This window comes from Orcinus orca, chromosome X, assembly GCF_937001465.1.
Source record: "Orcinus orca chromosome X, mOrcOrc1.1, whole genome shotgun sequence".
Classification (NCBI taxonomy): domain Eukaryota; kingdom Metazoa; phylum Chordata; class Mammalia; order Artiodactyla; family Delphinidae; genus Orcinus; species Orcinus orca.
In genome coordinates, this window is record NC_064580.1 from 49,626,968 (window position 1) to 49,654,146 (window position 27,179).

At 40.6% G+C, this 27,179-nt stretch overlaps 1 protein-coding gene and 1 pseudogene across 2 annotated transcripts in view; both read left to right on the forward strand.

Moving 5' to 3' along the window:
• Window positions 1-18,853: 18,853 nt before the first annotated feature.
• The window catches only part of KLF8 (KLF transcription factor 8), a 71,622-nt gene continuing 63,296 nt past the window's right edge, over window positions 18,854-27,179 (forward strand). Inside the window, exons 1-2 of one of the 2 annotated variants that reach the window (XM_049704628.1) lie at window positions 18,854-19,152; window positions 19,573-19,752. In XM_049704628.1, the coding sequence (XP_049560585.1) occupies window positions 19,746-19,752 (7 nt within the window). In that variant the 5' untranslated portion in view covers window positions 18,854-19,152; window positions 19,573-19,745. Of the gene's footprint in view, window positions 19,153-19,572; window positions 19,753-27,179 lie in introns of those variants that run through there. The other variant, XM_049704629.1, reaches the window with a different exon arrangement.
• On the forward strand, window positions 24,838-26,540 carry LOC101278514 (transcription factor Spi-C-like; annotated as a pseudogene).

Genomic DNA, 27,179 nt, shown 5'->3' on the forward strand with positions numbered 1-27,179 from the left:
TAGAAAAAAAACGGACGGATAGAACCCTAGGACAAATGGTGGAAGCAAGGCTATACAGACAAAATCTCACACAGAAGCATACACATACACACTCACAAAAAGAGGAAAAGGGGAAAAAATCATAGATCTTGCTCTCGAAGTCCACCTCCTCAATTTGGGATGATTCGTTGTCTATTCATGTATTCCACAGATGCAGGGTACATCAAGTTGATTGTGGAGCTTTAATCCGCTGCTTCTGAGGCTGCTGGGAGAGATTTCCCTTTCTCTTCTTTGTTCTCACAGCTCACAGGGGCTCAGCTTTGGTTTTGGCCCCGCCTCTGCGTGTAGGTCGCTGAAGGGCATCTGTATTTTGCTCAGACAGGACGGGGTTAAAGGAGCCGCTGATTCGGGGGCTCTGGCGCACTCAGGCCTGGGGGGGGGAGGGGCACGGCGTACGGGGCGGGCCTGCGGCGGCAGAGGCCGGCGTGACGGCGCACCAGCCTGAGGTCCACCGTGCGTTCTCCCGGGGAAGTTGTCCCTGGATCCTGGGAACCTGGCAGTGGCGGGCTGCACAGGCTCCGCGGAAGAGGGGTGTGGATAGTGACCTGTGTTCGCACACAGGCCCCTTGGTGGCGGCAGCAGCAGCCTTAGCATCTCCTGCCTGTCTCTGGGGTCCGCGATTTTAGCCGCGGCTCACGCTCATCTCTGGAGCTCCTTTAAGCAGCGCTCTTAAAACCCTCTCCTCATGCACCGGGAAACAAAGAGGGAAGAAAAGGTCTCTTGCCTCATCGGCAGCTCCAGACCTTTTCCCGGACTCCCTCCCGGCTAGCCACAGTGCACTAACCCCTTCAGGCTGTGTTCATGCAGCCAACCCGTCCTCTCCCTGCGTTCAGACCAAAGCCCGCGCCTCAGCTCACAGCCCCGCCCACCCCGGCGGGTGAGCAGAAAAGCCTCTTGGGCTGGTGAGTGCCGGTTGGCATCTATCCTCTGTGCGGGAATCTCCTCACTTTGACCTCCACACCCCTGTTGCTGTGCTCTCCTCTGTGGCACCGAAGCTCCCCCCTCTGCCTCCCGCAGTCTCTGCCCATGAAGGGCCTTCCTACTTTGTGGAAACCTTTCCTCCTTCACAGCTCCCTCCCACTGGTGCAGGTGCCGTCCCTATTCTTTTGTCTCTGTTTTTTCTTTTGCACTACCCAGGTACGTGGGGAGTTTCTTGCCTTTTGGGAGGTCTGAGGTCTTCTGCCAGCGTTCAGTAGGTGTTCTGTAGGAGTTGTTCCACGTGTAGATGTACTTCTGATGTATCTGTGGGGAGGAAGGTGATCTCCACGTCTTACTCTTCCACCATCTTCCCCTCCACCCTTCCTGATCTTATCTTTATGATTTCTTTCCTTCTGCTAACTTATGGGGTTTTTTTTTTTGTTCTTTCTCTAATTGCTTTAGGTGTAAGATTAGGTTGTTTACTTGAGATTTTCTTGTTTCTTGAGGTAGGTTTGTATTGCTATAAACTCCCCTCTTAGAATTGCTTTTGTTGCATCCCACAGGTTTTGGTTTGTCATGCTTTAATTGTCATTTGTTTCTATGTATTTTTTGATTTCCTCTTTGACTTCTTCAGTGATTTCTTGGTTACATAATAGTGTATGGTTTATCCTCCATATATTTGTACTTTATACAGATTTTTTTTCTTGTACCTGATATCTAGTCTTATGGCATTGCTGTCAGAAAAGATGCTTGCCATGATTTCAATTTTCTTTAATTTACCAGGGTTTGATTTGTGACCTGAGATATGATGTATCCTGGAGAATGTTCCATGAGAACTTGAGAAGAAAGTGTATTCTGTTGTTTTTGGATAAAATGTCCTATAAATATCAATTAAGTCCATCTGTGTAATGTATCATTTATAGCTTGTGTTTCCGTATTTATTTTCATTTTGGATGAATGTGGGGCATTGGTGAATGTGGGGTATTAAACTTCCCTACTATGTTTGTGTTACTGTCAATTTCCCTTTTTATGGCTGTTAGCATTTGTCTTATGTATTGAGGTGCTCCTATGTTGGGTGCATAAATATTTACAATTGTTGTATCTTCTTCTTGGATTGATCTCTTGATAATTATGTAGTGTCCTACTTTGTCTCTTGTAATAGTCTTTGTTTTAAAGTCTCTGTTGTCTGATATGAGAAGTGCTACTCCAGCTTTCTTTTGATTTCCATTTGCATGGGATATCTTTTTCTATACCCTCATGTTCAGTCTGTATGTGTCCCTGGGTCTGAAGTGTGTCTCTTGTAGACAGCATATATACTGGTCTTGTTTTTGAATCCATTCAGCCAGTCTATGTGTTTTGGTTGGAGTATTTAATCCATTTACATTTAAGGTAGTTATCGATATGTATGTTCCTATTTCCATTTTCTTAATGTTTTGGGTTTGTTTTTGTTGGTCTTTTCCTTCTCTTGTGTTTCCTGTCTGGAGAATTTCCTTTAGCATTTGTTGTAAAGCTGGTTTGGTTATGCTGAATTCTCTTAGTTTTACTTCTCTGTAAAGTTTTTAATTTCTCCATCAAATCTGATTGAGATCCTTGTTGGGTAGAGTAATCATGGTTGTAGGTTTTTCCCTTTCATCACTTTAAATGTGTTTTTCCACTCCCTTCTGGCTTGCAGAGTTTCTGCTGAAAGATCAGCTGTTAACCTTATGGCAATTCCCTTGTATGTTATTTGTTGTTTTTCACTTGCTAAGTTTAATATTTTTTCTTTGTATTTATTTTTTGATAGTTTGATTAATATGTGTCTTGGCATGTTTCTCCTTGGATTTATCCTGTATGGGACTCTCTGTGCTTCCTGGCCTTGATTGACTATTTCCTTCCCCATATTAGGGAAGTTTTCAACTATATTCTCTTCTAATATTTTCTCAGTTTCTTTTTCTCTTCTTCTTCTGGGACTGCTATATTTCGAATATTGGTGCATTTAATGTTGTCCCAGATGTCTTTGAGACTGTCCTCAATTCTTTTCATTCTTTTTTCTTTATTCTGTTCTGCAGCAGTTATTTCCATTCTTTTGTCTTCCAGGTCACTTTTCCTTTCTTCTGCCTCAGTTATTCTGCTATTGATTCCTTCTGAAGTATTTTTAATTTCATTTATTGTGTTGTTCATCATTGTTTGTTTGCTGTTCAGTTCTTCTAGGTCCTTGTTAAATGTTTCTTGTGTTTTCTCCATTCTACTTTCGAGATTTTGGATCATCTTTACTATTATTACTCTCAAATTCTTTTTCATGTAGACTCCCTAATTTTTCTTCTTTTGTTTGGTCTGGTGGCTTTTCCCTTTGCTCCTTCATCTGCTGCATATTTCTCTGTTTTCTCATTTTGTCTAACTTTCTGTGTTTGGGGTTTCTTTTTTGCTGTCTCAAGTTTGTATTTCCCGTTAGTTTTGGTGTGAGCCTCCAGTGTATGTGGTTGGTTTAGTGGGTTGTGTAAGCTTCCTGGTGGAGGGTACTTGTGTCTGTGTTCTGGTGGATGAGGCTGGATCTTGTCTTTCTGGTGGGCAGTACTGCATCCAGCGATGTGTTTTGAGGTGTCTGTGAACTCATTATGATCTTAGTCAGCCTCTCTGCTAATGAGTGGTGTTGTGTTCCTGTCCTGCTATTTGGCATGGGGTGTCCAGCTCTGAAGCTTGCTGGCCTTTGCTTGTAGCTGGGTCTTAGTGTTGAGACAACAATCTCTGGGAGAGATTTTTCCTTTTGATTTTACATGGGCCTGGTTCTTTTCTTGTGGTCCATTGTTATGGACTTGGACCCCCACCTCAGAAGCCGAGGTCCGACACCCAGCCAGAGCACCAGGACCCTGCCAGCCACATTGCTCAGAAGAAAAGGAAGAGACAAAACTAAACAAAAAGAAATACAAAGACAAAAACAAAACAAACAAACAAACAAAAAAACCATGCAGACTGAACCCTAGGACGAATGGTAAAAGCAAACCTATACAGACAAAATCACAAAAAGAAGAATACACATACACGTACACACTCACAAAAAGAGAAAAGAAAAAAAGAACAACAAAAATATATATAAAGGAAGAGAGCAACCAAACCAATAAACAAATCCACCAATGATAATAAACACTAAATACTAAACTAAGATAAACATAAAACCAGAATCAAATTAGACATAGAAAGCACACACCAAGTCTGCAGTTGCTCTCAAAGTCCACCGCCTCAATTTTGGGAACATTCGTTGTCTATGTATTCTTCAGTTGCAGCCTTTATCAAGTTGATTGTGTGGATTTTACCTGCTGCTCCTGAGGCTGCACAGAGAAATTATACCCTTTTACTTCTTTGTTCACACATCTCCTGGGGTTCAGCTTTGGTTTTGGCCCTGCCTCTGAGTGTAGGCTACCCTCAGGAGCCTGTTCCCTTCCCAGAGAGGAGGGGGTTAAAGTAGTGGCTGATTCGGGCACTTTTGCTCAATCAGTCTGGGGGTAGGTAGGTGTATGGTAGTCATAATTGGAATGTGAGGCGAGCCTGAGGTGGCAGAGGCTGTTGTGATCTTGCAACAGCCTGATGCATGCTGTGTGTTCTCCCAGGGTACTTGTCCCTGAATCACAGGACCCTGGCAGTGGCTTTCTTCACAGACTCCTGGGGGTGTGGATAGTGACCTGTCATTGCACACAGGATTCTTGCTGGCAGTGGCAGCAGTGTTAGCGGTTCATGCCCATCTCTGGGGTCCAAGGTGATAGCCATAGCTCACGCCTCTCTCTGGAGCTCACTTAGACAGTGCTCTGCCTTCTGTGGGCCCACAGGTAAGGCATCCCCTCTCTTTTAGCCCCCCAAAATAAAGATGTCTTGCCTCTCTGGCAGGTCCAGACTTTTTCCTGGACTCCCTCCCAGCTAGCCGTGACACACTAGCCCCCTTCAAGCTGTATTCACACAGCCCACCCCAGTCCTCTTCCTGGGGTCTGACCTCTGAAGTCCAAGCCTCAGCTCTCATCCCCCACCACCCTGGTGGGTGAGCAGACAAGCCTCTCAGGCTGGTGAGTGCTGATCAGCACTGATCCTTTGTGTGGAATCTCCCAGCTTTGCCCTCTGAACCCCAGTTGCTGTGCTCTCCTTCATGGCTCTGAAGCTACCCCCTTACCCACCCCCCATCTTGACCAGTGAATGGGCTTCCTAGTGTGTGGAAACTTTTCCTCCTTCACAACTCCCTCCCAGAGGTGCAGGTCCTGTCCCTATTCTTTTGTCCCTGTTTTTTCTTTTTTCTTTTGTCCTATCCAGGTACGTGGGGAGTTTCTTTCCTTTTGGGAAGTCTGAAGTCTTCTGCCAGCATTCAGTAGGTGTTCTGTAGGAGTTGTTCCACATGTAGATGTATTTTTGATGTATTTATGGGGAGGAAGGTGATCTCCACGTCTTACTCCTCCACCATCTTGAAAGTCTCTACAAATAGACTTTTGAGGACCTAAATTTCTTCCCACATTGCTTAGGCCCTTATTCTCAATGATACTGTTGTTAGTTTGGGTCGCCTGGTGATAGTGTTATCTTAGATGACAAAGTATATTATGACAAATGACTGTTGCTAATCAGAGACCCACAGACAGTGGGATCCTCACACTGATACATGAAGTTATTGACCATATCTGAAAATATTTCTATGGCAGTTTCACAGAGACAACAACCTAGTCACCTGATGATGCCTCGTGGTATAGTGAAACGTACATTAAGTTTGAGATCAGTCAGAGCTAGGTTACAATCCTGGCTCTACCAAAAAATAGCTGTGTGACATTGGGTCTCAGTGTGCTAATCATTAAAAATTACCTTCTTAATATGGGCCATATGTATAAAGATTAAATGAAATAATATAGTTAACTTAATAGTTAACGTTCATTGAGTGTGCACAATGTGCCAGGAGTTGTTTTAAGTAATTTATGGATGCTCTTTTTTAATCTTTGCTATAATCCTATAATATAGTATTATTAGTTGAATTGTGTCTCCCCTTCCAAACGTCATATGTTGAAGTCCCAACCCCCAGTGTAGCAGGTGTAATTTCTTAAGATAAGGTCATTAGGGTGGACCCTAATCCAATGTGACTAGTGTCCTTATAAACAGGGAAATTTGTATATAGAGATGTGTGTAAAGGGAAGATGATGTGAAAAGACATAGAAAGAAATCACCCATTTACAAACTAAGGAGAGAGACCCGGAATAGATACTTCCTTCACAGCCCACAGAGGGAACCAACCCGGCTAACATCTTGATTTTGGACTCCCAGCCTCCAGAATTGTTACACAATTAATTTATGTTATTTAAGCCAACAGTTGTGGCACTTTGTTATGTCAGCCATAGCAAACTACTATACATAGGTACTACTGTTAGACTCATTTTACAGAGGAAGAAACAGAGGCACAGAGAGATTAAGTAACTTACTCAAGTCATAGAGCCAGGAGTGGAACTCAGGCGGTCTAACTCCAAAGTTTACCCTCTTAACTACTACCTTATACTGCCTTCCATGCACAAGTACATCTCAAATACCAGTTTCATATTTGACACATAACAGGTGCTCAGCACATGTGATTGGCCTTCCAATTTAGAAATATAACTATTGCTAAGTTATATGCTATAGGACAGAGGTAGGTGGCAAGTTTGATCAGTAGACTATGAGTCTTTTGCACACAATGAGCAAATCTTAATTCACTGTGGAATCTCCAGAGTCTATGAAATAAGATGTATCACATATTAAACGCTCAATAATTATTTGCTCTTCTTGTTCTTATCAAGAAAACATAACTAACAAATTGAGACTACCACTATTACATTGGTGATATGTATGCTAAATGAACAAGTCCTCACTATTTTAGAGATGGTTAATTCAATAAGAGTTGGTTGGAGGATTCAAGAGAATTTGTTTTGAAAAAAGAAAGAAAAAATTGGCTGCAAACTAAACAAATCTCCCCTAATTAAATGCAAAATGCTGCTAGAAGAGGACCCCAAGTAGAAGCTCTGAAAAAATCCTTTTATATAAAGTGGAACAATACCTGAAGTCTACAGAAGCAATCAGTGCTCTATAAGGTTTAAGTCCTCTACAGTGAGCATGCAACTCCTCAGAAACCCACATAGCCAATATCTTACTTGGCATTGCCACAAAGCACCTCAAACTCAACACATCCAAAACCAAACTCATTATCTTCCCTCCCTAAATATGGTTCTTTTACATTGTTCCTCAGTGAATGACTTCACTACCCAGTTGCTCAAGTTAGAGTTCTAAGAATCATCTTGGACATTTCCCTCTCCCTCACCTCCAATATTAAATCCCTTACCAAATTCTGTTGATAGGACCTCCTAAGTTTCTCTAACATCAGTATGATTCTCTGCATCTTCACTGCCTCTACCTAAGGTATAATCTAAGCTATGATCTAAATTATAATAATTTATTGCTGAACTCCTGCACCTCCTAACTTGTTTCCCCTAATTTACCACAGCCCCCTCCAATCTGATCTCCACACTACAGCCAAAGATACATTTCAAAATACATATCTGATTATGTAGCTCCTCTGCTAAAAATATTTGGAGAAAAACAAAACTCTTTAGGATCTCTATGAACTCCTGTATAGTCTGGTCCCTTCCTGTATCTCCAGCCTCAACGTGTACTACTCTCACTCACTTTCCTCCAACCTCTCTGGCTTCTTGGGTTTTTGGACATATATAAAACCCTATATGTAAGACCCTAATGCTGCCAGGCCTTTGCCCATGATATTTCTTCTTCCTGTGTACTCCCTCTTGGCCTAGTTAGTGTTTACTGAACCTCAGGTAAGCTTTCTCTGATCTTCCTTGATACCTCAAATCTCTCTCCAATAGCAAATAGTATATGCCAAACAAATATGAACTTGTGCACAATGGTTTTCACAATGGTAGTGAATGTATGTGTTGCCTATTTGAAGAGCATAACTAATAGCAAAAATTAGTACTTGATGATTTTCTGTCTTGGAGGCATACTCAAGGGTAGTAAGCTGCATCCTGGCAATGATTTCATATGTAGAATGCCCATTAGAAACCAGAACATCTCCACTACAACTCTGGTGCTGTGGAAGAATTTATTATTGGGAGTGTTTTCCTGATAGAATACATTAGAACTAAATTAGAGGCTAATTGCTCCAGGTTCTAACTAACTGGGGTTGTAGAATCCAGGATTTTTCCATGTCATCTTCAATTGTACCTTTAAAAGGATGATGATATTCGGTGAACCCAAGAGTTAGAACAAAAGGTATTATGGAGGGGATTTCTGTCCTTCCCAGTAGCCTAGTAGACTCTGCTTCTGGGGATTTCACTGAACTTTCTGAACAGAGGGAATTATGCCTTCGAGATAAGAAAACAACATTGGAGTTAACAGATATTCTGACAGGCAGAATATTGAAATGAAGAAGTAAATTAGGATTGGTAATATGGAGAGAGATTAATGAGAAAGGGACAGTACACTGAAGAAGGATGGATGGTGGGTAGGAGGTCCTAGCTTATAGATCCCTGGCTGTAGCTGGGGTCACTTGCTGCAGACCAGGTGGGAGTGAAATCACTGCTAGCGATGTAATTGGCAGACTCCCAACAACCAACTGGGTCTGAAATAAGACTACTGATCATCCATTGCAGCAGTTTTCCTAGTAAGAAGCAATCATCTGACTCCCATCATATACCAACGGCAGAAAGGAAAACCTGTACCAGTGCCTGTATCTGTAAAGAGAGGATACAAAGGGAACCTGTTTCTAGGGGCAGGGATGAAGAATCTTGATGCTTTGATTAACTTAATTTAGAACTCTGTAAGTGTCTGAGGTACCAGATAGTGTCCAAACTCTCCTCTGTTAAAAACAGAAGTAGTGATGTAATATACCTAGGCTAGAGTTCTGGGACCTGAACCCAGAGTTTGGGTTAGAGTGATGGAAAGAAAAATGTCCTGCTCAGTAGAAGATATACTTTGGGGTCTGATGAAAACAATCCTTTTTCTGGTTCAAAACATGTTCTGTGGTAAGAACTCATAAGTAAGTTGGCTGTGTCCTATATACAAAGCTAGCAATAAACATACTGCCAATGCCTCATCTTAAAACCAATAATCTTTCCCTTTTATTGCAAGGAGATCATGATTCTACCTGAGCAATATACTATGAAGATCAAAAAGACTCATAATGTTTTAGTAACATAATCAAACTAGAATGTAAAATTTAATCTAACATACGTTTACTGATACACATAATTGCTATTTAGCCTCACTGTAATTAGGCATAAATACTAAGGAAAGTTGAAAGGCCAAGGAAATTTTTAATTCTTTTAATTTAACCCTAGATAAATTGGGTGGGGGAATCGCCTTTCCAGAAGCTCTCTATACAGGTTTGTAGAAATGTAAAAGGGTTTGTGAGGATTAGGTTAAGCTTTCACGTTAACAGAGTAAAGATGTGGGATAAGAGAATCTAGAGTCAGTTTAGGGAAGGGGGTATACATCGGGCCAGACCTCACAGTGGTCAAAGGAATCTGGTTTACTTCTTTTTGTTGAAATTCTCAGAATATTTTTAAATGAAATATCAGAAATGTCTGCAAAAGTGTGGTATGTTTTAAATTATCACATTAAAGAAAATGACATTTTTAATAAACATGCATAATACAATGTTATTCACAAGATTTTTAAAAATTCTTATATATAAATATTAAAAATAGTGTATCACAGAAAGTGTGGTCCAATCATGGGCTCCACATTTGAATTTATATGATGAATCTTTCAATACTGCAATTTGGCAATAAAGACAAATTTGAAATTCGATGTTTTTAGGGAATGTGAAGCCTTGGCCAAGTGATTTTTTTAGGCTCTGCCTGTGATAGGCCATTGAAGGAATCTAAAGCTGTTTGGAGACCTCTCTGAAGAATGAGTATCATCAAACACAAATGGTGAGTGGCCAGTTATTACAGCTTCTCCCACAGGAGGAATGGGTCTGCCAGGAGTTCTGTGCAGACAGACAGATGATTAATATTGAGTGGCTCTAAGCCCTAGGTATTAGCAACTGGGGAATGGACCATTGTTAAAGCTACCAGACTCATTTTTTTCTCAGACTAAAAATAACCTCCAAAAAATATGATCCTTAGCTATCATAAGGCTAGAATTCATGGATATCCAGGTTTAAACCAATGCTAGAGATGCCCACTGACCTCCAGCCTCTCTCCAGTACCTCTCCTTCTCCCATTTACATTGCTGTCTTCCCCATCCACCCAATTCAAAATGGGTGAATTAAAAAGCCTGAGACTGAGCATTGGGAAGCAGTAGAGGTTAAGCACACACACGCACACTCTGGCATGTACTTGGCTATAAGACTGGGATATTAACTCTGAGGGTGCTTGCATGGATTAAATAAAGTCAGTATTGGGCTTATCACAGTGCTCCACCAATGTTAGATGATGGTGATGATGATAATGATGATTTATTCTCTCCAGTTGTGTTCTTCAGAGCCACCTTTGTCTTCAGCTACCTTTTTCATCAGTGGGCCTTCAGCTCCTACCCAGGGCAAAATAAGAATCTCAGTGATGTAGTGAGGAGTAAATGAGGTAATTTAAATGAGTAAATGACTAAAAAGTGCTTAGCAGTGCAGTAGGTACTCAGAATATTGTGGTCATTATTATTAGCTGCTTCTATAAAATGGAAAAAATTAATTAACTATAGAAAGCATTCTTTGTTCTGAAAATCAACAAAAAGTACTTCCTATGGATCAATCAACTATTGATTTCTAATACCTGTAGAGCAATACGGGATAGCTGGATATATGTTCCCATTACCCTAATGAGCAAAACTCAGACCATTAGTTTTCCAAGTATGGTCCCCAGAATAGCAGCATCAGCATAACCTGGGAACTTGCTAGAAATGAAAATTCTTAGGTCTCACCCACAACCTACTAAATCAGAAACCCTGGGGTTGGGGCCCTGCAATCTGTTTTTAACAAGATGTCCAGGTGATTCTAATGCACACTCAAATGTGAGAATCATGATATACTGGAGTTTTAAATGTTGTCACAAAATATTGATTCTGTGCAAGGCACTTTTTCACAAATACTGTGCATTTCTGATACTCTAAAATGAGAATGATAATATTGGCTGGAATTGTCCGGACTAATTTTAAAGCAAATTCATAATGCAAAAATAATTCCACAACAAATGGCCTTTTTGGTCACCATGGAATAGTGCCTCCTGCTTCATTCCTACTGGGGTCATTAGATGAGACTTCCCTGTTCAAAACTTGTGCAGGTTTAAAACAGGTTCTTACTCATATCTCTAGAACCTATTTCTGAGGATACTGAGGCTTGTCCCATGTTCTTTGGATCCAGATAAAATCAGGATAACTAAAAGGGGTGATATGGTATGTGATCTTGGCAAAGTTACTTAAGTTCTCTCTGCCTTAATTTCCTCATCTGTAAAATAAGGATAATGGCACATATAGGATTGTTGCAGGAATTAAATGTCTTTCTACAGGTAAAGTGTTTGGAAGAGTGACTATACACCATTCATATGTGTTGTTATTATTATTATTACAGCGATGTAGACTAATTTCAGCCCTAAGCTCTTTACCCAATTATTATGAATGGGAAAAACCTACTCCACTTTACCCTACCCCCACTACTATAACCCCTTGCCATCCAGGCACATTCAGGACCTTTATACAGGAGAGGAGTCAAAGATGAACACTTAGCAAAATTAAAAAAAGAACAGATGAGGATATTATTCAGTTAACTTGTCAGTGAGGTAACAAATATTCATTGAGCATCTATTCTCTTCCAAGCAGTGGACTACATCTGAGAGTAAAATTGAACTGGATTCTGCCTTCACAAAAAAAGAAGTCTAGGGACTTCCCTGGTGGTCCAGTGGTTAAGATTCTGTGCTCCCAATGCAGGGGACATGGGTTTGATCCCTGGTCAGAGAACTAAGGTCCTGCATGCTGCATGGCATGGCCAAAAAAAAAAAAAAGAGGTCTAGTGGGAGAGACAGGTAAAGAAAAAGTAATCACACAAATGCACAACATACCCAATTAAAAATTGTGGTTATTGCTACTAAGGAAAATTGTTCTGCCAAATGTATAAGGGGGGAAAGGAACGTTCAACCAGAATTCCTGTACTTTGGCTTACAAAGCATTGTCCAGAGCAGGTGGCAAGTCCTGGTTGAGGAGATGAGGCTAGGGAAAATGTATGAAACATTTATGAAGGCCTTTCTTGTAGGTCACACTAAGAGGTTTTAGCTTTTATCTTGAGGGTAATAAGATACCTTTGAGAAATTTCTGATTTTGGAATAATCAATCCTAGCTGCAGTGCATGAGAGCAAAAGTAGAGACAGGGAGACTAATTAGGAGTTTATTTTGATAAGCTAGGTAAGAAATGATGTGAGTGGTTCCTATTACTAATATTACATATACATGCTACTTGAGTATCCTTTCTTTAAGCTGATGTGATTCAGGCAAGTGAGGGTTATGATAAGATGCTGATTTACAAACAATTCATCCAAGTTGTTTTATTCTTATTATAGAAATAGTAAAAATTTGTTATAGAAAATTTAGAAAACAAATATAAAAAAGGAAACAAACTTCCCATAATCCTTCAACTACCTACAACTTTAATTCGACACCCAACTCAAATATTTTTTCCAATTATAAAAGTAATACATGCTCATTATAGAAAAATTTAAAAAACAAAATTGTCTTATAATTCTACTGCTATCCTTTTTTAATACTAAAATGTGTTTATTTCTGTGGTAAAAATATGTGGCATGTATGTTGAACAAAAATGAAATGATAGTGTAAGTGTACTTTTGTGTCCTATTCTTACATTTAACATTATTATACAAATATTTTCCATGGTCAATGAGAGTATTGGAAAACCTTAAATTTGAATAACTCTGTAGTCATATGCATGCATTATAATTTAGCTACCCAACATCTTGTTGTGAACATTCAGATTCTTTCCAACTTTTTATTGTTATATTTAAATCTGGGATGAGATTCCTTTGTCCCCACCTCTGCTTTTTTGGTAATAGAGATATACTCATCCTTGCACTTGCTTACCTGGTAAACAATATGGGGAAGTACGTTGATCTCTGTGAGACAGCATCTCTAGCCTGGGAGTTCTGATCATTTTGCTGTAACCAACCAAGAAAACAGGTTGTTGAAAGTATGGAAACCATATTATACAGGGGATGGATTAAGCAATCAGGGATGTTTATGGGAGGGAAAAGAAGGTGAGACATTTCAGCGACCATGACATGGAAGAAGGAGTAGACTTGCTCTTTGTTTTTCCAGGGTCAGTCCCAGGATGCACAGGTAGAAATTTCAGAAAGCATACTTCAGTTCAACATAATAATAGCAAAAATTTGTATAGTGCTTAGTCTGTGCCAAGTTCTGTTCTAAGCATGTTATATGTATATGTATTAAATTACATAATCCTCTCAATATCCTATGAGATAGGTACTATTATTACTCCTATCTTACAGATGAGAACACCAAGGCCCAGATATGTTAAATAACTTGTTCAGGGTCACACAGCTAGCAAGTGGTGAAAGCAGAATTTACACTGAGACATGTGGCTCTAAATTATTCCATTCCACCAACTTTTATTGAGTACTTGTTATATGATAAGTACTGTGCAAAGAGCTAAAAATATAAAGATAATTGAACTACTGATGATTGAACTCCTAACCTCAAGGAACTGACACTCAAATGAATGAAACTGCCATATAAAAAGATAGGTGTACTATAATGTGGTGAGTCTTATGAAATAATTATGTCAGCGTGCTATAAGGGCTAGAAGAGACCCCCTTAGCCCAAACTGGAGGTTCAAGGAAACCTTGCTGTAGAAGTGTGTTCAGAAACAGTATAAGGTTTCATCCAAGCTCAGTGGAAAACTTCCATGTTATATTAGCAATTCTGTCATGGGTATAGGAGGAGGCAGGATTGCTATACATTTATTTATTTGGGGGTTAGACCCTCCTTTAAACCAAAGTGTCTAATAAAGGAGCTCCTGAATTGGGAAGATAATTGGGTTCAATCATTGTTTGCTAAAGTTCAGTTATTTATATTTCACCTTCATGATTTAGACCATATCTGAGTATTAGCTGTACTGTTATTTACTTAGTATGCTTTCTTAAATAAACTGACTTATTTTACTAAAAAATTGCATCGAAAATAACACTACCATAAGTAGAAAGCCAGTCTAACTCCCCATAAATAGAAGGCAACCATTAAAATACATGAATACTATTAGAAAATAGTTAACTCTGTACTGCCTAAGATAATCCTTCATAACACTAGGGGTATGCCTAAGACATGTTGAAAAATGCTGAATGAAATGATCTCTTCAGGCCCTTCCTACAACAACATTCTGTGCTTGGGTGACCAACTTTTGCCTCTAGTGTATGCCTCCAGTGTTTTATTTTCATCATATTTGTGTATATTTTCCCACCTGTTCTTCACATAGTCCTGATCATTTCAGCTATGTGTTTACACCATGTAAACAGGTGTAGTTGCCTATATCCCCATGACATACTATAGATTCACTTCCCAGATCAAACCATTTATCTCACTTTATGAAGTGAATTACCATTGCTAATCTGCCTGCCTTACACTTTTAAATTCACTACTAACCTGACCTGAAAAGGTAATGTCCTGTCATTGTGGCTTAATGGTAGGCTGCTACAACTATATTTGTGATATTGACTTGAGAGGAAAGAGCTACCACAATCCAGGGACATTTGGACAAACAAAGAGCAGAGGAAGGAAAGAATAAAGGTGCAATACCTCAATAAGTATGTTAGTGGAAAGGTTTTAAGAAAGCACTGAATACATACTCCCCATCTTCTTTCTTCTCTCCCTCTTACTTTCTCAGGGAAGTAATAAGACTACAATAGGCTGTAGGGTGAAAGCCATTCTCCCACTGGTTTGGGAGACAGTGTTAGATGGACACAACCCATCTGTTAGGAAAGTGAGAGCTACCTGTGGTAAGGCAAGGATGGTAATCATGAGTCTGCTTTGCAGGGGAGGGCTGCAGGGCCCTGATGCCTCTCTGAATCCAGCTCAATGATAAAGAAGTTCCTGTTCTATTTATACATTTCCTTTGACAATCTTGTATATTTATTTGTTTAATATGAAAGCAAGAATGCAAGTCTTTTTCTTGTATACTCAGTAGAATCCTTCCCTGACTCAGGAATATACATTTTTGGGACCAGGCCAAGGATGTTATTCCTTTCCTGCAGATGAGGCTGAGGATCCCAGTTTTTCTGCTTTGGCTTTGCTGTTAATTATAAAGCCTCTTCCCTCCTCCAATTTATAGGTGTGGTAGCATCTATGGTCTAAATAGTGTGAAAAGTCCACACACACATACACACACACACACACACACACACACACATACAAACCCCTAGTCAAGCTCTGCTCATAAAGTTAGCAGCCTGAGGTACAACTAAACTCGTGGATGGTAGCAGGCCTGCTAGAGCTTGCCCAGGATGGGGCTCTTCCAAGAGAATTTCAAAGCCTGGTCACCTGCTCCTGGCCCATTGTCCATTCCTAAAGTGAATTTAGTCATGCCTCTGAATGTCTCAAGCAAGCAGTTTAGTTATTAATTTTTATAAGTTATTCATATACACAAGTATGGGAGTTATGGGAAACATGGAGGCATGTTCCCAATATCTGTGTCCAGAAAGGGACGCAATCTAAAGCTAGTAGATTTAAGAGCTGCCATTGCTAAGAATAATAGTTATCCTATCTTGAGTGCTTTCTTTGTGTGAGGTACTGTGCTTTGTAGGCTATAATCTCATTGCGGGCAGATCCAGGACTTGTGGGGCCTGAAGTTTATACAACGTTGGGGATCCTCTTTAAGAAAAACACAGTTTGATCACTCTCAGTGTCTTGGAAAGGCCATTCAAATGAGGGGCCTCGAAGCTCAAACTTCATTAATTTCACTGTAAAGCCACCTCTGCATCTTTTTAAATCTTTTGACAATTCTGAGAAGTACTAGCGGTATACTTTTAAAAGAAATAGGTGAGGAAACTGACTTTTAGAGAACTGAGGTCACTTGCCCAAGGTTGTACAGTTTGTAAGCTAAGTCATTGTTTTTCTCCCACAATCTCTTTCCAGGTTTTCTCTTCTCAGCTAACTGAATTTCCTTCTCTAAAATATCCTTATCCTTTGCTGGCAGAACTTAGCACTGTCTTCTGGCATGTGTGAGGAACTTAACACTTGTTCAACATTAGCAGAGGGGCAAAAGGTCTCCTTTTAGCTGAGCTCACAGGGGGAATATTCCCTCTGGGGAACTGCAGAACAAGAAGAAAGCGGGTGAGGAGGACAATATTTTTCCTATTAGATCTGAGCTATGCGCTACTTTCAGCTACACTTTTGTTGTTCCATGAACAACAGTGACTTAAGAATGCAGGCTTTTCTGTTTATATACAACTTGATTTCCCCAGACCAGCTCTACGCTGTTGGGCCCCTATCTCCCCATGCTCTCCCTTCCCTTCCTCACTTCACCCTATTCTACCCCACCTTCCTCTCAGCCCCAGCTCCCCAAGACTTCTCTTTTGTTGTTGTTCTACTGGGAGCAGGGAGGGTGGAGTCCTCTTACTGAGGCTTTTCCTCCCCTCCCTCCAGCCCTCAGACTGGGCTCCACCCTACTAGTTTGTCAGCTGGCTTTCAAGAAAAGGAGGAGGAGAGGCAAGAGGATGAAGAGGAGGAAGAGGGAAAGGGAAAAACAGTGTTTCTTGGGCCCTGACACCTGGGTTATCTGCATATTTCTTAGCTGTTGTTCATTGGGTCCCTGCTTAATTTAACTCTTACATCCCTCATCTGACTCTGGTTATTAAGAGGAAAGCACAGGCTGCTACTTCAAGCAGGCAGTCTCAAGCCTTCGGGTTTGATAGAAGGAGTTGAAGGTATTGCAGGTCACTGTTTGGTTTATTTCTTAAGGAAGCTAATACAAAGGAGAGTCTGTGTTGCTTCCTGGAAGGAGAGGGAAACTGATCTCAATTTCTACTTCTCCATACGTGTTCCCCCATACCCTTTCCTGTGACTTACATGGACACTTGCTGATTATTGATGTGTCAAAAGGCAAAGAATATAAAGGAAAAGTCCTGCCTTTGCAATTAGCTGTGATATATAAAACATATATATATATATATATATATATATATATATATATATATACTCAATAAGTGTATATATGTATACACATATGGCTTAGAACAGTTTGGCACATAGTTAATGGTCAATAACTATTATTATTGTTAATAATAATACCTGGCACTCAGGTTACAGAGATGATAACATCTTGTGCCTAACTTCAGGGACTTTATAGTCTAGTGTGGGCAAGCAATTATATCAACAAATATGTGCCCTGAGGTAGAGAAGGGCACAGAGGAAGCGATGGTTAGTTCTGCCTGAAGGAATTAAGTAAGGAGGGGAGATGATCTTGAATTAGTCCTTTCAAGGAGGTAGACAGAGAGCTTAGGCCATTTGAGAAAGAGAAAGAAAAGTGAGCCAAAGCATAGAGGATGGAAATAACCTGGCATTCTCAGGGATATTTAATACAGGTAAGGCCCAGGAAATCAGCAAAAGCTCTGCTGCCTGAGAGGTAGGCAGGGTCCAGATCACAGCAGATTAAAGGATCAGTCCCAGAGTGTTGCCTTGGATGTTGGGGTACATGGTGATGTCATTCAGGTGAACTACAGGAGGAATAACCGAGTTTGGGGTGGAATAAGAAGAGATGAGACAATTAGAGATTCTGCCAGCAATATCAAGTGAGTGGGCATATATGTGTTGGGAAGTACTGGGCTGTGAACCTCAGTTTTCTTATTTTTAAAAGGGGGCTTGGGAATTCCCTGGTGGCCAAAAAAATAAAGGAGGGGCTTGGAGAATATAATAGCACCTATTCTCCAGGGTTGTTATCAGGAATAAATGAGAAATGATGAATGTAAAAACACCTGGCCTAGTAACTTGCCCATATTAGGTGCTGAATACACAGTAGCTATTATTATTTCTCCTGTCTCTCTGCTCCCTCCCTCTCTCTGCTTTGTTTCTTCTCTCTTCTTTCCTCCCCTTTAAAAGAACTGTGGTAGGAAAGAGGCACTGAAAAAGGCCTGTGGTTGCCTGTGACTTCCTGGCCTCCTATTAAATGGTTTAGAGAGGGACTTTCAAGCAAGGGCAAAGAAATCCTGGAAATGTGGCTGATTTGCTATGGATTCAGCTCCGCAGGGATCTTCCACAATGCCTGGAAGAGAGGCCATCTCAGGGGTTTGAGGACTCTATTCTTAGAGGTCTGGTATTTGGGAGACTAAAAAGAATCTTTCAGTATTCACAGTTCCTTCATCTCCTCCTTCTTCCCCTCCCACCCTTTCACCCTCACCTTCTTCCCTTATATCTTGCTAGAAAATGCCCCCAGTTCCATTCTCCTTTGCTCTTTGTCTCCTCCCTGAGAAGATACTGTGACTTCGTTGTCCTTGCTAGTGTCACAGTGTTACCATGCAGAGCTAGGACTGTAAATATTTTTCAGTTGCCAGCTTTCTTGCTTTTCCCCTTCCCTATTCCTCCCTTCCTATACAGCCCCCACCCCCAATTCCCACATCCCTTTCACCCTCCCTCAGCTTAACACGCAAATGGATAGGTGACCAAACGGTGTACTTGCAAGCCTCTTTAAGAATAAGGAACTGAATTTGTTTGAGTTGTACCTGCTGCTTCTGGAGACTGCCGCCAGGGAAAAGACCAGAGCTCTCCACACTGGGCCCCGCCCCACCCCCTCCCTTCTCCCTCCTTGGTCTCAGCGCCCCCCTTCTCCACCTCCTTCCACTCTTCACTCTCCTCTAGTGTCCGCCTGTTCCTTTTAAGTAACTCCACCCTCAGGATAGTCACACCACTTCTCTGGTTCTAGCCGGGCAGGAGGCAAGTCACCCCACCCACTCGGGTTGCCTAGCTAGCACTGTCGGTACTGACCCTCATGAACGTGAGGTCCCCAGTGGGGCAGCTAGGTGCACCCAAGAAACCTCACTCTAGAGTACCCGCACAAGTTCTTGACGTTTTTTGCTGAAGCCCCTGTCCTAGACTGGGGTGCCCCTATGTGTTTCCACCAATCGTAGGCATTTGCCCCTCCCTTCTTTCTTTTTAGGAAGGCTTTGGAGTGTGCAGCAGCAACAACGGCAGTAAAGGGATCCTTTTGTGGTATATTCTCCTGGGTTCCTGTCTTGAAGGAGTCCTCCGCCTCAACTTTGTATTCAAGTAGTGCTTTGGGGTTTGGGCTGGTTTTCTTAGCTCTTAGCCCCGGCACTCTCCTCAAGGGTGTGTGGAGTTCAGAGGATGGGTGGAGAGTGGGTTTGGCCGGAACTGAATTGGTAGAGGTGAAAGGGGAACGGAGGATCCTCAACCTTGGCCACTTGGGCCCAGCGAACCCACTTTATTTTTAGCCGAGGAAAAGAGCTAAAAGAGCATTGCAGCAAGGGGAAGATTCTTTTTAGGAAGTCGGTTTTTCTGGCTCCCCAATTTGGGGTTGGATGCTTGAGAGCTTTGTTTCCCTTGTTTCGAGGGTGGTCCAGCTGGGTCTGAATCGACTCTGTCGGCTCTGGCCCTCCTCCTCATTTCCAGCCAGGAGAAAAAGAGGAGGTGGGGGGCCGAGAAAGAGAAGGCAAGAGCGAGCCGCCTGGCGCGCTGTCAGACAGGGGCGGGTGTGAGGGAAACAGCTGTCTTGCGATCAGGAGTATGAGCCTCTCAGAGGACCGCATGAGCTCCGGACACTTCAGGAGTCTCCAGCTAGTGACATGGGCGGTAAGTGACTCCGGAATTAGAACCCACCCAATCCCATCTCCTCCCTCTAGATTCTATCCCCCATCCCACCCCCACTCCTCACTTCTATAGGTTTTAGTAGAGGGAGTGCGGCGGGGGCGGTGGGGAGAGAAGGGTACAAACATTATGTGGAATTAAATGAAACTCAAGGGAAAATGACTTTGCTAAAGGGCTGAGCAAAGGGGGGTTCGGAATGGGAGGAGTACTTTGGGGATCCTCGTAGGAGAAATGAAGAGGGGCACGAATGGATGGATTTGTTTAATTTAATCCGCCCTGGTTTGGTGCTTTCATTTTTCCTTCAGGGGTAAGGTTTGTCTTGACTTAACCCCACACAGCCAAAGTTGCTACCAGAGAGAACGGGATTCGGAAGGCCAACGTTCCAAGGTAACCCCCCTAAATAGTAGCAGGTACCTAGATATGCTTCTAAAAGGAAGAAGAGCAGGGGCTTAATGTTTGAGCCGAGGCTATTGAAAGGCGAGGCCCTGAAGGCAGCCGCCAGGGAGGAGCTGCTTTGGGCGTGCCGGCTCTTTAAGGAGGGGCTGGGCATGGTTGGAGGAGAAAGCATAGGCCCTGCCCTGGCTCTTTAAAACGTGGCTAAGGCGGTTGGTTTGTCTGTGTAGGTGGAAGATTGGGCCGAATTGCTGGGATTGCTGGAGAGTATCGATTTGCAATGGTCACTTAGAAGAGCTGCCTTTTTGTGGGCTTTTTATGTTTAACTCTAAGAATTTGGGGGAAAATAAATCACAAAATAAATAAAACTTATTCTTTGGAAAAATAAATACAAACAGATGGTCAAGGGAACGATCCTTTATTTCCTTTTGTTCTGTCTACATTGTAAAGAAAAGCGTTTATTAAGCAGCAGTCTGATGGCACTCAATGTGATAATAACTAGGCAAAGAGAATAATCTCCAAATTTGAATTTGAAGCTGATGGAGACTATGATGGTTGGGGTAACAGGCAGATCTGCTTTGAAATCCTAATGCCACCACTTACTAGCCGTGTGATCCTAGGCATTGCTTTTCTCTACTAGAGAATGTGGAGTAATAATCTTAAAGATATTTGGGTAGATTAAATACCTTAGTGTATGTGACAGAGGCTGCCACTCCATGTATATCTTAGTTTCACTTCCTTTTCCTGCTCTGTTTGAGACTCTTTCTTTGGAGCACCGCTGATAGAATTAGTGTTTTGCTGTCCTTAAAACACCTTCCAGGGGGTGAAAGGAGACCTTGGAATATTGAATTAGCTTGCCCAAAGTCTGAAGCTAGAACATAGGTTTTGCTTGCTACTGGTTTAACATTGTTCCCACTGGACTTTAGCACCTCTGAGAGAAAGGGACACTAGCCTGCCTTTCCCCTCATTCTTTGGACAACTTAACTAGGATGATATAACCAACAGGACCTTTGGACAACAGAAATCAGTGACTTACAAATGACCTCATCCCATTCTTCAGATTTTTGGGGGGCACCCTTATATATGAAGGTTTTTAATTTTTGGTGACTGTTGGGAACACAGAGAATGGGCTGGGAACAGTGTCTTCAGGTTGGTTTGGGGGGCAGACAGGCAGAAAACATAGGAAGGGAAGAAATATAAACTCAAAAGTAAAAGTGATAGGTGAATCTAGTCCATCCTCAAGACCGGACTAGTTAATGGCTCTATTTTCAGAGCTCTGGGGAGCCATAGGTACCTCTCATTAGGGCTTTCAGGATACATTCGAAAGAAAACTGGGGAAAAAACATGAACTAGATTACCACCACCATTGCTTCAACTCCCCCCAACCCCTATCATCCTAGTATATGCATTTCTGAAATGGGGCCCTTGTTGGTTCAGTTAATTGAATTCCAATAACCAAGTCACCAAGCCTAGTCTAGTCATCTTTCATCTCTCCAGATTGTGTGTATCTGGTGGTGAGGGAGATCAACCTTTTCTCATTCTGGCAGGGGCATTATTATTATGTAACACATTTATATATTCACCCTCGCCTTGAGTCAGTTCTAGTTTATTGTCTCACTTACACTGATGAATAATAAGATTGCCTTTGGATATATAATTCATTTAGCAAATATGTGTTGGCATACTGTGTCAGGCACTGATAAAATTGTTAAAAACTCATTTTCTATTCCTCCATCTTAAATGACTTCTTTTTGCCCACCCTCGCATTTAAACCTCAATCTTCCTTCAAGTCCTATTTTAGTCCTTAGTCCCCACATAAAGCTTTCCTTATCTCCTCAGCTATTCCTTAGAAATTGTACATCACTGTCTGTTCTTCTCAGTGGATACTTATAAGTGAACTGCTTTGTAATGTACTTGTTTTTATGATTTTTTCCTTAAAACAGTATTTATAATATTCCTCTCATTATTAATCCCAAATCAAATGCCATTTGTATGAAAATTTACCTGATCCTTGCATATAGAAATAAACTCTTTTGAGTTTCCGTATCACTTTACCCACATTATCTGGAACCTACACAACTCTCTTCCCTGTATTTTGGTCATTTCTGTACATATCTAAGCCCTTACCCCATTTCTAGACAGAAAGGTGCTTGAGGATATTACTATGATTGTATCTTCAAAGTACTTACCCAATTAACTTTCCCATGTAAACACGGGGTACATATATTATAGATGATCTTCTAAGATTTAGCTCCAAAATGTCATGTTTTTGTCAGTGAAGGAAAACTTGATTGGGATGATTGACCTAGATGATCATCTAGTACAGTTGTCATCTCATTACTAAGTAGAGTGTGAATGAATAACATTGTCATATCAGGTTCATTAGTTTATCCAAAGATGATGTGAACCCTTGTCTGATGTACTTTCTGATTCTCATATAATAATGTGTTCAATTCAGGTTGTATACCTGAAGTTGGGTTTTTGTTGTATTTATTGTCCCCAACTCAGCTTTATCATCTAGCCTCAGTTTTCTCACATCTAAAATAATACAGTATTTGTGATTATAAATAATGTAAGTAAAACATTGGACTCCGTACCTAACTTCTAATACTTATTTCTTAAGTGGAGGGTCTCATCATTTTGTTACTTAGAGTAGTTTATTTTATTTAAACATTGTTTGGTTTTTGGAAAAAAGGAAGGTAATTCAGTGAGACAGCAAGCTGGATTTAAAAGTCTGTAACAAGCTTGACGCTTTGTATAAAAAATTAAAGATATCTGTGTACTTAGACAAAATAGATGTAATGTGGGCAAAGCAAACTCTGGAAGTATTAAACACTTTAAATTAAGGAGCTATAACCTAACTCTAGAGCCAAATCCAGGTATTTGATACCAATCCAGGTATCAAATCATTAGCATTTTGATATTTTGTTGTAACCTCAAACTCATCATTTCTAAAAGAGAACCCATCATTACCCCTAGACTATTCCCCCACCTCTCATTCAAGACTTCTCCTTTTCATTTACCTGGTCCCGCAATTTACCATCATCATAATCTTGGTGAAGTCACTTAAACTCTGAACTTGAGTTTTTTCATCTTTGCACTGAGGATAATAATAGAAACTACCTGATAGGGTTGCGGTAAGGAATAAATGTGCTAATTTTGTAAAGCACTTAGAAGAATGCATGATAGTGTAGTAAGAAATGGGGAAACATAGTTGTTGTGGTTCCCATATTCCATGCTCAAAATGCTGGCATCAACCTCTTCCTCAGTTTCCCTGTCTACTTGGTTGCCAAGGGCTATGTTTTTTTTTTCCCTTTGTATCTGGCATCAGTTCCTTTCTTTTTATTCTAATTACCACCACTTTAATTTAGTCCAGAGGTATAACCAATTAGCCTACAGACCAAATACAGCCTACGCATGTGTTTTGTTCCCCCTAAATTGATAAAACTTTCATTTAAAAATGAATTTTAAATTAATAATGCATTATACATCCCTCAAAATTTGAAATATACAAAGTGATATACAATGAAGAGTCTCCCTCCTAGTCTTGTCCCCTAGTTGCCTCAGGCAACTAAAGTTATCTGTTTATTGGAAATTCTTCCACAGACTTTTTTTTTTTTTTGCGGTATGTGGGCCTCTCACTGTTGTGGCCTCTCCCGTTGCGGAGCACAGGCTCCGGACGTGCAGGCTCAGTGGCCATGGCCCACGGGCCCAGCCACTCCGTGGCATGTGGGATCTTCCCGGACCGGGGCACGAACCCGTGTCCCCTGCATCAGCAGGTGGACTCTCAACCACTGCGCCACCAGGGAAGCCCCTTCCACAGGCATTTTGTGCATATCAAACAAATGAGTATTTTTTCTCCCCCTTTCCTTTTATACACGGATAGTAACACTCTCTGCATATTGTTCTACACCTTGCTTTGTCTACTTAAAAATATACTTTGGAGACCTTTCCATATTTGTATGTAAATAAATATCTCATTCTCTTGTGTGACTGCATAGTTTCTCACTACATGGATGAGCCACAATTTATTTAAACAGTTTTCTATTGAATGCCATTTAAGATATTTACAAACTTTTGCAGTGTTGTTTGTAATAACAATAAAAACTTTATAAGTATGTGTATTAGTCTGCTAGGGCTGCCATAACAAAACACTATATAGACTGGGTCGCTTAAACAACAGAAATTTATTTTCTTACAGTTCTGGGGGCTGGAAGTCAAAGATCAGGGTACCAGCATGATCAGGCTCTGGTGAGGGCCCTCTTCCTGGCTTTCAGATGGCTGCCTTCTCCCTGTGTGCTCATATGACCTCTTCTTTGTGCTCCTGGAGAAAGAGAGTGAGCTCCCTGATGTCTCTTCTTATAAGGACACTAATCCCATTGGAGGAAGACCCTACACTTATGACCTCATTTAACCTTAATTACTTCCATAAAAACCTTATCTCCAAATACAGTCACACTGGGGGTTGGGAGCTCAACATATGAATTTGGGGAGAGACACAATTCAGTCTGTAGCAGTAGGTCAATTTGCCCAGACCCACACTTTTAAAAAATGGTTGATTGCCAACATTTGAAAAATCATACTTTGAAGGGTGTTGCCAACCTGCGCTTCAGAGGGGAAAGTTATTTCCACCTGGAGTATACCTAAATGTTAGATTGGCCTCAGATTGACAGAATTGTCAATTTATTAATGAAGCATGGCTTGTTTTGAACAAGACAAGCTGGATCAAGCATTTGAAGATGCTTTTGAAGTACTGAGGCAGCATTCAACTGGTGATCTTCAGTACTCCTCAGATTACAAAAATTACCTGGCTTTCATCAACCACTGTTCTCATGTCAGAGGAAATTCCAACAGCTATGGTGTGCTGCCCACAGAGGAACCAGTCTACAATTGGAGAACAGTAATAAACAGTGCTGTGGACCTCTATTTTGAAAGAAATATTCATCAGTTTCTGTAGAACATCCCTGAAAACCAGCTGGTGCAACCTACTCTTCTCCAGCAAAAGGGAGGAAAAGGCAGGAAGAAGCTCTGACTGTTTGAATACCTTCATGAATCCCTGTGTAATCCCGAGATGGGTCTTGTATTCAATGGATAGATCAAACCAAAGGCATCTTTCAGTTTGTATCAAAAAACAAAGAAAAACTTGCCCAAATTTGGGGGAAAAGAAAAGGCAACCAGAAGACCATGACTTACCAGAAAATGGCCAGAGCACTGAGGAATTATGGAAGTAGTGGGGAAGTCATCAAAATCCGGAGAAAGTTAACTTACCAATTCAGTAAGGCCATTCTCCAAAGACTGTCTCCATCTCATTTCTTGGAAGAAGAGATCTTCTACTCACAGTACGTTCAACCTGATCAAGGATACCTCAGTTTAAATAACTGGAATGCATATTATAATTATACATTCACCACTTACCATGATCTAAGTCACCCTGATTGCTAAATATACTCTTATATATCAAAATTTTCTGGCATCAGAAATCCCTACAAGTTTTAGGATTTTTCTCTGAAAGCAAATACTGAAAAACAGAACAAAAAAACCCAAACTTAATTATTGCTATCTTTTATGAAGTAGCATATAATCTATACTAACTTGGTGAAAAATTTTGCCAGTGAACAACTTTAAAATGATCAAGTCCCATTTGAAAATATAGACTAAATGTCCTTCCTTTTACTATTGTCTATGTAATACTTCCTTCTAGATTAATAATGCTAGTGGAGAGGCTTTGATTTACATATTGATGTAAACATTATTTTCCTGTCATACACACAGACAAAAAAAATCATTCTAACATGTATCCAACAGCTTTTGCAACAAAACAAAAAATGATTGCCTGTGATAGTGTTCCTGCTAAATTACATTCATGGCTTTAAAAATTTCAGTGACTAAAACTAGAACTACTATATGATCCAGCAATTCCACTCCTGGGTATACATCCAAAGAAAATGAAAACACTAATTTTAAAAGATATATGCACCCCAATGTTCACAGCTGCATTTTTTTTTTTGGCCACACTGCTCAGCTTGCAGGATCTCAGTTCCCCAACCAGGGATTGAACCCAGGTCTCTGCAGTGAAAGCGCAGAATCCTAACTACTAGACTACCAGGGAACTCCCATAGCAGCATTATTTATAATAGCCAAGGTATGGAAGCAACCTAAGTGTCCACCAACAGATGAATGGATAAAGAAGACGTGGTATATGTACACAATGGAGTACTACGCAGCCATAAAAAAGAGTGAAATTTTGTCATTTGCAACAACATGGATGGACCTGGAGGGTATTATGCTTAGTGAAATAAGTCAGGGAGAGAAAGACAAATACTGTATGTTATCATTTATATGTGGAATCTAAAAATTGAAACAAACGAATATAACAAAATAGAAACAGGCTTAAAGATATAGAGAACAAATTAGTTACCAGTGAGGGGAAGGAAGGAGGGAGAGGGCAAGATAGGGGTGGAGGATTAAATGGTACAGACTACTATGTATAAAATAAATAAGATACAAGTATGTAATGTACAGCACAAGGAATATAGCCAATATTTTATAATAGTTTTGAATAGAGTATAATCTAGAAAAATATTGAATCACTATGTAGTACACCTAAAACTAATATAATATTGTACATCTGAAACTAATATTGTAAATCAACTATATTTCTATAAAATAAATAAATAAAAAGTAAAAACTTAAAAAAAAATTAAAAATCATACTTTACTTAAAACTCTAGAATTCCAGCTTCTCTTAAATAATCAGAAGATACCAACCCATATTCCCTCTTGTCAACAATTGCCTGGAGTTGGTGAACTGCTTCCTCCTTTCCCTTTTAGACAGGACATGTGTTCTCAGTTCACCATATTTCCTATCTGGCCTAGGTGATCTTAACCTGCCTGACCCCTCTAGGTATTGAGTTTGTGACACCTATGTAAGCTCTTACCATGATACACATAAAGTATTCCAATAGTTTCTAGTTCTACCTTGGTTCTTTGGCCTTCTCTATTCTGTAGACCACTACCTGA